Source organism: Nicotiana tomentosiformis, chromosome 6 (genome assembly GCF_000390325.3).
Source record: "Nicotiana tomentosiformis chromosome 6, ASM39032v3, whole genome shotgun sequence".
NCBI lineage: Eukaryota > Viridiplantae > Streptophyta > Magnoliopsida > Solanales > Solanaceae > Nicotiana > Nicotiana tomentosiformis.
Window position 1 is genome coordinate 122,224,711 of NC_090817.1, and position 12,028 is coordinate 122,236,738.

General features: G+C 40.2%; 1 protein-coding gene and 1 non-coding gene across 2 annotated transcripts; one reads left to right on the forward strand and one right to left on the reverse strand.

The window, feature by feature from the left end:
* Nucleotides 1-8,654: 8,654 nt before the first annotated feature.
* LOC104091073 (uncharacterized) lies at nt 8,655-9,947 on the reverse strand. Its single transcript, XM_009596330.1, has one exon. The coding sequence runs from the start codon at nt 9,945-9,947 to the stop codon at nt 8,655-8,657; it is 1,293 nt and encodes a 430-aa protein (XP_009594625.1).
* Nucleotides 9,948-10,361: 414 nt separating this feature from the next.
* LOC117275485 (small nucleolar RNA R71) lies at nt 10,362-10,468 on the forward strand. The gene has a single exon (XR_004505668.1). It is a non-coding gene; the product is annotated as a small nucleolar RNA R71 (small nucleolar RNA).
* The last annotated feature ends 1,560 nt before the right edge of the window (nt 10,469-12,028 follow it).

A 12,028-nucleotide genomic window follows, 5' to 3' on the forward strand; every position in this document is an offset into this window, starting at 1 on the left:
GAGAAGTTCCTCCCTATCACACTGAGAGAGAAATTCTGCAAGCAATTTGAGCGTCTACAGCAGGGCAGTATAACTATTACTCAGTATGAGTCCCGTTTTGTGGATTTGGCCCGTCATACTCTCCTTTTACTACCTACTGAGGGGGAGAGAGTGAGGAGGTTTATTGAGGGACTCACTCACCCTATCAGGCTTTAGATGGCCAAGGAGACCGGAAGCGAGATTTTATTTCAGGCGGCTGCTAATGTCGCGAGGAGGATCGAGATGGTTCTTGCATAGGAGAGAGGGAAGAGGTCTGATAAGAGGCCTCGTCTATTCTGTGATTTCGGTGGTGACTCGTCTGGAGGCAGGGGTAATTTTGGTAGGGGTCATCCTCCCAGACCGTTTCATTCAGCACTTCATGCATCTCCTGGTGCTTCAGGGAGTCACGGTCCTATTATGCCTTACTCTGGGCAGCCAACATTCAGTGCACATTCAGCTCCTATCAGTGCAACACCACTCTAGAGTTACTACAGCGGTTATCCGGCCCATTTAGGTCAGCTTCAGCTTCAGCATCCACGGCATCAGGATAGGTGTTATGAGTGTGGGAACATTGGTCACATCAGGAGCTATTGCCCTAGATTGGCGAGTAACAGATCTCGGCAAGATTCTTGTGCCATCATACTGGCACCGGTTGCTTCATCACCTGCTCAGCCAGCTAGAGGTAGGGGTCAGGCAACTAGAGGTGGAGGTCAGGCCATTAGAGGTGGAGGTCAGGCCATTAGAGGTGGAGGTCAGATCGTTAGAGGTGGAGGCCAGCCAGTTAGAGGCCGTCCCAGGGATGCAGTTCAGAGTGGTAGGGCCCAACCCCAATTTTATGCTTTTCCAGTTAGGCCTGATGCCGAGTCATCTGATGATGTGATCACATATATTATTCTAGTTTACCATAGAGATGCTTCAGTTCTATTTGATCCAGGATCTACTTATTCCTATGCGTCCTCCTATTTTGCTTCATATTTGGTTGTGCCTTGTGATTCTCTGAGAACTTTTGTGTGTATATCTACTCCGGTGGGAGAATCTGTTATAGTAGATCATGTCTATCATTTGTGTATGATTACTATTGGTAATCTGGAGACTAGTGTGGATCTTCTACTTTTTGATATGGTAGATTTTGATGTCATTTTGGGTATGGATTGGCTGTTACCTTATCATGCTATATTGGATTTTCAGGCCAAGACAGTGACTCTAGCCATGCCGGGGTTACCTCGGTTAGAGTGGAAAGGAACTCTTGGTCATTCTGCCAGCAGGTTTATTTCTTATATGAAAGCTCTGCATATGGTAGAGAAAGGGTGTCTAGCCTATTTGGCTTATATTCACGATCCCAATGCGGATGTTCCTTCTATGGACTCAGTACCAGTTGTTCGTGAATTTCCAGAAGTATTTCCTGCAGATTTGTCGGGGATGCCACCCGACAGAGAAATTGACTTATGTATTGATTTGGCTCCGGGCACTCAGACCATTTCTATTCCACCATACCTTATGTCCCCGCCGGAGTTGAAAGAATTGAAAGAGCAGTTACAAGACTTGCTTGATCAGGGATTCGTTAGATCCAGTGTCTCGCCCTGGGGTGCACCAGTATTATTTGTAAAGAAGAAAGATGGCTCTATGCGGATGTGTATAGATTATCCGCAGTTGAACAAGGCCACTATAAAAAAAAAATATCCGCTGCCAAGAATTGATGACTTATTTGATCAGCTTCAGGGTGCCAAGGTATTTTTGAAGATCGATTTGAGGTCTGGTTATCATCAGTTGAAGATTAGGGCATCTAATGTCCCTAAAGCAGTTTTTCGAACTCGGTATGGGCATTACAAATTCCTACTGATGTCATTTGGGTTGATAAATGCTCCAGCAGCATTTATGAATTTGATGAATCGGGTGTTCAAGCCTTATTGGATTCTTTTGTGGTTGTATTCATTGATAATATCTTGATTTACTCCAGTAATTGAGAGGAGCATGAGCAGCATCTTCGAAGTGTGCTTCACACTTTGAAGAATAATCAGTTATATGCCAAGTTTTCAAAATGTGAGTTTTGGTTAGACTCAGTTGCCTTTTTGGGGCATGTTGTATCGACAGAAGGCATAAAGGTGGATCCTAAGAAGATTGAGGTTGTTCAGAATTGGCCTAGACCTACTTCAGTTACAGATATCCAGAGTTTCCTGGGTTTAGCAGGTTATTATTGTCGGTTCGTGGAATGGTTTTCATCTATAGCAAGACCATTAACCAGATTGACCCAGAAAGGTGTCCCATTCAGATGGTCAGACGAGTGTGAGTTGAGCTTTCAGAAGCTCAAGACTGCTTTGACTACGGCGCCAGTATTAGTATTACCCGCAGGTTCAAGATCGTATACCTTATATTGTGACGCATCTCACATTGGGCTTGGTACAGTATTAATGCAAGATGGCAAGGTAATTGCATATGCGTCGCGGCAGTTGAAAGTTCACGAGAAGAATTATCCTGTTCATGACTTAGAATTGGCAGCCATTATTCATGTGCTGAAGATTTAGAGGCATTACCTCTACGGTGTCTCGTGTGAGGTATTTACTGATCATCGTAAACTTTAGTATTTGTTCAAACAAAAGGATATTAATTTGAGGCAGAGAAGATGGTTGGAGTTGTTGAAAGACTAAGATATCACCATTTTGTATCACCCCAGAAAGGCCAATGTGGTGGCCGATGCTTTGAGTAGAAAGGCTGTGAGTATGGGCAGTCTTGCATATATTCTGGTTGGTGAGAGGCCATTAGCTACAGATGTTCAGACTTTGGCTAATCCGTTTGTGATGTTAGATGTTTCAGAACCCAATCGGGTTCTAGCTTGCACAGTCGCTCGTCCTTCTTTATATGAGCGCTTTAGAGAGAGACAGTATGATGATCCTCATTTACTTGTCCTTAAGGACACGGTGCGGCACGGTGATGCCAAACATGTTGCTGTGGGGGGATATGGAGTTCTGCGAATGTAGGGTCGTATTTGTGTGCCTAATGTGGATGGTGTTCGTGAATTAATTCTTGAAGAGGTACACAGTTCTAGGTACTCTATTCATCCAGGTACCGCCAAAATGTATCAAGAGTTGCGGCAACATTATTGGTGGAGGAGAATGAAAAGGGATATAGTTGCATATGTAGCTCGGTGTCTGAATTGTCAGCAAGTTAATTACGAGCATCAGAGACCTGGTGGTTTGCTTCAGAAGTTAGAAATTCCTGAGTGGAAGTGGGAGCGTATCACTATGGATTTTGTTGTTGGGCTCCCACAGACTCAGAGAAAATTTGACGCAGTTTGGGTCATTTTGGACAGGTTGACCAAGCCAGCACTTTTCATTCCAGTGGCAGTTACCTATTCTTCAGAGAGGTTAGCTGAAATTTACATTCGTGAGATTGTCCGCCTTCACGGTGTGCCCGTGTCTATTATTTCAGATCGAGGTATGTAATTTACCTCACATTTCTGGAGGGCTGTACAATATGAGTTAGGCACGCGAGTTGAGTTGAGTATATACAGACGGACAGTCAGAATGCACCATTCAGATATTGGAAGATATGCTTCGCACTTGTGTTATGGACTTTGGAGTTTCTTGGGATCATTTCTTACCACTTGCGGAGTTTGCTTATAATAATAGCTACCAGTCGAGCATTCAGATGGCTCCATATGAAGCATTATACGGAAGGCGATGCCGATCGCCAGTTGGTTGGTTTGAACCGGGAGAGGCTCGGTTGTTGGGTACCGATTTGGTACAGGATGCCTTGGATAAGATCAAGATTATTCAGGATCGACTTCGCACAACTCAATCTAGGCAAAAGCATTATACCCACTGTAAAATTCGTGATATTGCATTCATGGTTGGAGAAAGAATATTGCTCCGAGTTTCACCTATGAAAGGTGTAATGAGGTTTGGAAAGAAGGGCAAGTTGAGCCCTAGGTATATCGGACCCTTTGAAATTCTTGAAAGGGTGGGTGAAGTTGCCTACAGGCTTGCATTACCACCTAGTTTATCAGCGGTTCATTCGGTGTTCCATGTGTCTATGCTCCGTAAATATCATGGTGATTCGTCCCATGTGTTAGATTTCAGCTCAGTACAATTGGACAAAGATTTGACTTACGAGGAGGAGCCGGTGGCTATTCTAGCCCGACAGGTCTGACAGTTGAGGTCTAAGAGTTATCGTTCAGTTCGGGTGTAATGGAGAGGTCATCCAGTAGAGGCATCTACCTGGGAGTCCAAGTCGAACATGCGGAGTAAATATCCACACTTATTCACCAGCTCAGGTACTTTTTCTAACTCCGTTCGAGGACGAGCGTTTGTTTTAGAGGTGGAGAATGTGATGACCCAAAATGTCATCATAAAATTTAATAAGTAATTCTGTATTCTAAGACCTTGAAAAGCACCATTTATCATTTCTCGACTTGCGTGCGCAGTCCGTACAATTTTTCGGAAAGGTTTTATGTGAAAAATTGATTAAACTGTGAAATAGAGCTTTAAAACTCAACTGAGTTGACTTTGGTCAACATTTTGAGCAAACGGACCCGGATAAGTGTTTTGACAATTTTGGTAGGTCCGTATCGTGATTTGGGACTTGGGCGTATGCCCGGAATCGAATTCCGAAGTCCCTAGCCCGAGATATGGAATTTTGATGAAAACTTTAAAGATTGAAAGCTTAATAATTTTTAAGAAATTATTGATGTTAGATGTATTGACCCCGTGTCCCCATTTTGGTTCGGGAGCTCGGTATAGGTCCACTATAATATTTAAGACTTGTCTGCAAAATTAGGTGAGAATCAGAGTTAATTTGACATGATTCAGACGTCCGGTTGTAAAAATATAAGTGTTTAAAGTTTTCTTGAAAATTTCCTTTGATTTGGTATCCGATTCGTAGTTCTTGGTGTTATTTTGGCGATTTGATCATGCGAGCAAGTTCCTATGATGTTTTAGGACTTGGGTGCATGTTTGGTTTGGAGCCCCGAGGGCTCAGGTTGGTTTCGGGTGATTAACGGACCATTTTTGGACTTGGGAAAAACTGCAGAAATCTGCTTCTGGTATCCTTCTTCACGTTAGCGAGAAGAGGCTCGCGTGCACGAAGAATAAACTGGAGGCAGGTGAAAATTACACTTCGCGTTCACGAAGATGGGGCCGCGTTCGCGAAGGGAAGAAGGCAGTGTTCATCACGAACGCGTGGAAGCGTTCGCGTAGAAGGCGAGGCCTGGCCGGGCACCAAGCGATAAAGCTTCACGTTAGCGTAGGGTGTATCGCGTTCGTGAAGGCCAAATTTGGCAAGGCTTCGCGTTCGCGAAGAGCAAAGTTTTGGCGGCACAAAAATTTTCTTCGCGAACGTGAGGCACTAACCGCGTTCGCGAAGGGTAAAAGTTCCAGAAACAGAATTTAAGTTCTGGAAAATGGGATTCGTCCCATTTTCAACCCTTTTCCATTTTTGAGCTCGGGTAAGGCGATTTTTGGGCGATTTTCACGGGAAAACATTGGGGTATGTGTTCCTTATCCTATATTGATTATATTTCATGATTCCATACTCGTTTATATCAAGAATCCGTGAATTTATGGATGAAAAAAATCAGATTTTTATAAAATCTTCCAAAATCAAAAATTTAAGATTTGAAGGTCCATTTGACATCGAAATTTGATAAATTTTGTATGGTTGAACTCGTATCGGAACGGGTCTTCGGATTTCGTATGTTTTTTCCGAGATTTGATAAGTGGGTCCCACTGTTAAATATTTTAATGAATTTTGGATTTTTAACCGGCAAATTTGTAAATTTATATAGAATTAATTCCTATGATTCGTATTGAGTATATTGAGTTGTTTATGAATAGATTTGAAGCTTTTGGAGACAAATTTAAAAGGAAAAGGTGTGGTCGAGTAATTGATTGGAATTTGCAAAGCAAGGTAAGTGTCGTGGTTAACCTTGACTTGAGGGAATAGAACCCTTAAACTATTTCTTATGTGAAATGCATGTGAACGACGTATAGACGAGGTGACGAGTGTCTATACGTAGTCAAATTAATTATTTGCATAATTACTTGAAAAATTGTAAACCGTTTTAAATCATGAATTAATTATCATAATAATTGTTCCTCTCATATTATTTGTCAAATATTAATTCTTGAATTCATGCATTAATTGTTACATGCTATTTGAATTATGTGTCTTAATTGTTGTTTGACATTTAGTATATTAAATATTAAACTGCCTATTTTCTCCCTGATGTCCATAATAATTTGCTATTTGTCATTGTTTGTTTCATAATTAAATCATAATTATTGTATGCTTGTTGTCTTATAATTTTATATTAATTGCTGCATTTATTGGGGAAATTGTTTCTATAAGAATTGGTAAATGGATATATTGGAGGGTCGGGTTGCACGCCGCAACAGAATTGATTGAAATGGATATATTGGAGGATCGGGTTGCATGCCGCAACAGACTTATTAAAAGTCCATATTGGTGGATCAGGTTGCACGCCGCAACAGACTTATTTAAAAGTCGATATATATATATATATATATATATATATATATATATATATATATATATATATATATATATATATATTGAGGGATCGGGTTGCACGCCGCAACAGACTTGATTAAACTGAATATATTAGAGGAGCGGGTTGCACGTCACAACAGAATTGAATGTGAATATATTGTGAGAGCGGGTTGCACGCTGCAACGGAAATTGATGGAAATAATAATTGGTTATGACTGCTTAGTTGGCTTCAATTATTATAAATGAGTTACCTGATTTTATTTCTATTATTTGTTGTTGTTACTAATATTGCGTACAGGTTAATGTAAGTGACCCGCCTTAGCCTCGTCACTACTTCGTCGAGGTTAGGCTCAGCACTTACCGGTACATGATGTCGGTTGTACTGATACTACACTCTACACTTCTTGTGCAGATTTCAGAGTTGGTCCAAGCGGCGTACTATAGACTTGCTCAGATTTCAGCTACTCGGAGGAGACTTGAGGTATAACTGCACAGCGTCCGCAGTTCTGAAGTCCCCGTCATTGAAGCTCGTGCACTTGAGACACCAATTCTGGGATGGTATTTAGACACCGTTGTTGTTTTTTGGATTATTCACTATATTTCACAATTTACTTCCGCAATTGTTCTTTGTTATTAATAAATTTAAAAATTGTTTTAAAAGTGGATAATATTACTCTAATGTTGTCTTGCCTAGCAAGTGAAATGTTAGATGCCATCACGGTGTGAAGGTGGGAATTTCGGGTCGCAACAAACTTCATCTCAAAACTAGCCTTAGAATACCTCCAAAATTGTTTTCTCATCTCCTCACCTCTCCAAGTTTTTGACCAGTTAGACTATATGTGCCTAGCACACATTCGATGCTCAAAATTTGGTAGCAATTTAGGAATGCTTGGTACCAATCCCAACAAAACATAAATGAATCAAACAGAACCCTACAAAATAGAGATGAATAAAACAAAATAATAACACATGAAGTAGAAATTTAAGCCAGAAAGTTTTGGTAAAATACCTTTTGCGTATCAAACATAAATGTTAATCCAGCTTCATCTCCTAACTCCAAATCAGATATTAAGTTGTACATAAACCAACTCCAAGATGCTTTTGACTCATTGTCTATCACATCCCATGCAATGGGATATTAAGAAACTAGATAAAGGATCTCTAGTTGTCGCAATAGATCAGTATATTCTTTAATGATCAAGTTTGCCTCCGCAAATGAGAAATTATTGGTTCCCCAAGTACACGCAAGTATACGTGGCTGTTAAGTAATAAAGTGACTCGAAAGTCGGATGTCGAACCCACAGAGACTTAGATCAATTGTCAACTAAGAAAACTAAAATCAATTAAGTGTCCAAGATATTTAAGAATGATGTTTTTCTATTAAGCTACTATTGCGGAAATTAAACAAGTAACAACTAATTTATCAAGAATGCAAATGTGTATGATGAGATTTTAATTCAGAAGAGGTGAAAATTCTAGGGTTGTGGTTGGTTTATCAATCCTATTAAGTTCAATAATCACACTCGTTGGTCCAGATTATCTATGGTTGCTAATTAACCGGATCGTTTATATGAATAGCTTGTTCCCACAATAGTACTCGCCTGCCCATAATATATCAATCCTATATTCCTATGGTATTGAGTCCATCATGAACAAATATAATACGGTATTCAATTACGCAAGACTGTTAGGTATATTCCTATCCTAACCGCGAAATCGTCCCCCGAGCCACGGGTTCAGAAATAAGCTCTCTCTAATTCTACTCTAATCTAAACTCGGCTTTCCCCAAGCATAGCATAGATAGTAAGGTGAATTGGTAGCTACAACAATTCACAAGTTAAATCTAGAATTAAAGAAACAGCCACAAGATGATAATCCGAATTAGCGAAGATGTAATTAATAAACGTTAATAATTATGTCAACCATACCCTCAGCACCCTTAAGAGCTTTTTCTTCCTGCAATTTAGACAAATGAGAAGAAACAATCATAGGTAAAGTGTTAGAACTACCCAAATATGCATAATGAAGATAATATGGTAAGGGTTTAAGTTCCAGTTTTGGAGCCTCCTCAACTGAGGGTCTAGGGGGCAGGCCGATTGGCCTATCCAGAGGCTCAAACTGGGATCTTGCTCTTATGATTCACAAGATGCATCCAAAATTTGCAACATCTCCACAACCTCCTCTTTCGGTTCCAAGTGATTGAACAACATCAATTCCTTTTCTAGTGCATCTTTTTTAAATGCACTTGGCTCTAAGACTGGTTCATTTATCTTCACCACATAAATCATGGCCAGGTCCTCGTAATGATGAGGCAACTGAATGGCTCGATATACATTGAAGACCGCTTCTTCATTGTCCACCCTCAGGATCATCTTACCTTCTCGGACTTTGATAATGGCATCTCCAGTGGCCAAAAGAGGTCGTTCCAAGATGATAGGAACTAACTCATCATCCTCGTAGTCCAGGATGATAAAATCTACAGGGAAAATAAACTTCCCAATCTGCAGCAAGACGTCCTCAATTACCCCATCAGGATAAACATAAGATATGTCAGCTAACTGAAGCAGCACCGTGGTGGGTCTCGAAGCTCCTAATCTCAATTGTTTGAACACTGACAACAACATCAAATTGATACTTGCACCCAAATCACACAAGGCTCTACCCACATTAATTTCACCAATCCTCACGGGGATGGTAAAACTACCCGGATCCTTAAGCTTTTGTTGAAGCTTATGTTGAATCCTGGAAGTGCACTCCCCAGTAAGTGCGCCGGTCTCAAATTCAGTTAACCTCCTCTTATTTGCCAATATATCCTTAATATATTTTGCATATTTTGGGACCTCACGGAGCATGTCCACCAAAGGGATGTTCAAGTGTATCTGCTTCAGCATATCTAAAAATTTGTGAAACATATGGTCATCATTTTTATTTCTCAGTCTTTGAGGAAAATGAGGTGGCACCCTCTCCGATATTTGCTCATACTCTATTTTGTTTCTCTCATCTACCTCTACAGGTTTTGGCACTCTTTCTTCTTCGAGCCCAGACTGCTCCTTTTTTTTCTTAGGCACCTCTGCTAACTCTCTCCCATTTCTCAAAGTCACTGCATTGAGTTGAGAATTTTTCTCTGTATCACTTGGGAGAGCACCAACATGTCTAATATTCTGATTGTTAGCCATTTTTCCAAACTGCCTCTCTGGATTTCTGAACTCTGTGCGCAATTGTTGATTCTCAGCCATAACTTTCTGATTGTCTAGCAAGAGCTTTTTAATCATGTCAGTCAAACTCTCTTCTGATTGTTGTGGAGGTTGAGGTGGATGATTATAATTCGCTTGAGGCTTGATGTTCTGATTTCCACCCCAAGAGAAGTTAGGATGCTTCCTCCAGTTCGGATTGTATGTGTTACCATATTGAGCATTTTGATTCATCGCCCCCTAGCTTGTTTCCCCACATTGTATATGGATTCAGGATTCATGGGGCATATGTCACTTATGTGACCTTCACCACATAACTTACAACAAGTAGATATTTGTTGCACATGCTGCATCTGTTGTGCTTGGTGCATTGTCATCTTATTCATCTGATTTGCTAATCTCGCTATATCTGCCTTCATGGCTGAGAAATCATCAAGCTCGATCACACCTGCTGCCTTTTGTTTAAGTGCTCTTCGTGGTTCCCCATCTCCTTGCCAATTATTATCATTAGCATTGAAATTTGTTAGCATGATCTGGATCTCACTATACGGTTTTGCCATGCAACTACCCCCACATGTTGAGTCAAGATTCATCTTTGATGCCTCGTCCAATCCATCAACGAAAGTGTGACCCAACACCTCATCAGTCTGACAATGATGTGGGCAGTCTCTGAGTAGCTTCTTGTATCTTTCCCAAGCTTGATAAAGAGTCTCGCCATCTCGTTGTTGAAACCCAAGAATCTGGCTCCTCAGCGACTTTGTCTTCTTAGTGGGAAAAAACTTGATCAAGAATTTCCTTGCTAGATCATCCCAATTATGGATTGAGTTCGCGAGCTCCTTTTGTAACCATTCCTTAGCTTCCCCTAGCAGTGAAAAGGGAAACAGTGTCAGCCTGACATAATCCTTGGAAACGTTCGGATAATTGTAAGTGTCTGTAATTTCCAGGAAGTTCTGAATATGCCCTTGCGGGTCTTCATGAGATAGACCCACATATTGCCGTGTGGACTGAATCAGCTGTACCATATACTGTTTGAGTTCAAAGTGACCCATGATCTCAGGCTTCACAATTGCCTGAGTTATATTTGCAAGATTTGGCCTTGCAGCTTCTATCACCGGACGCCCTTCATTACGTGCCATCTCTATTGGTTGTGGTTGAACTACGATATCCAACTCTCTTTCAATTCTAGTTCTAGCTTTAACTTCCCTCCTTACTCTATGAAGTGTTCGTTTGATCTCAGGATCAAGAGGAAGGATATTGTTTGCGCTTCTACTCCTCCGCATTCAAGAGAAGAGCCTGCGTTATCACAAATAAAGCAAACTAAAAATTAAAACTTGAATAAATAACGAATAAAAGCTTAACTTAGATAAACAATCAATAACTAAGTCTTCTGCAACAGCGCCAAAAACTTCTTGGTTTCCCAAGTACACGCAAATATACGTGGCCGTCAAGTAATAAAGTGACTCGAAAGTCGGATGTCGAACCCACAAAGACTTAGATCAATTGTCAACTAAGCAAACTAAAATCAATTAATTGCCCAAGTAACAACTACTATTACGGAAACTAAACAAGTAACAACTAATTTATCAAGAATGCAAATGTGTATGATGATTGTAATTCGTAGGAGGTGAAAATTCTAGGGTTGTGGTTGGTTTATCAACCCTATTAAGCTAAATGATCACACTCATTAATCCAGATTATCTATGATTGCTAATTAACCGGATCGTTTATATTAAAAGCATGTTCCCACAATACTACTCGCCTGCCCACAATATATCAATCCTATATTCCTATGGTATTGAGTCTACCATGAACGAATATAATACGATATTCAATTAAGCAAGACTGTTAGCTATATTCCTATCCTAACAGCGAAATCGTCCCTCGAGCCACGAGTTCAGAATCAAGCTCTCTCTAATTCTACTCTAATCTAAACACGGCTTTCCCCAAGCATAACATAGATAGTATGGTGAATTGGTAGCTACAATAATTCACAAGTTTAAAATAGAATTAAAAAAATAACTACAAGATGATAATCCGAATAAACAAAGATGTAATTAATAAACGTTAATAATCATGTCAACCAAAACCCTAGAACTAGAGTGCTTAGCCACTCATGTTCGTAGTAACAATTTTTCAAGTATTTTGCATAAACAAATTACAAAGAATAGATAAAGGAATGAAGAACTCGATGATTTTCTCCTCCAAAAGTTATTCTACGTAATGTTCTTCCTTCCGATCGCAAAAACTCCTCTAAAAATGGTGTTTAATGACTATTTATATGTGTAGAGAAAAAGCCTAGACGAAATAACCAAGTC

Coding starts and splice junctions, on each gene's coding strand:
- LOC104091073 (XM_009596330.1), bottom strand. CDS start 9,947: ATGAATCAAAATGCTCAATATGGTAACACATACAATCCGAACTGGAGG.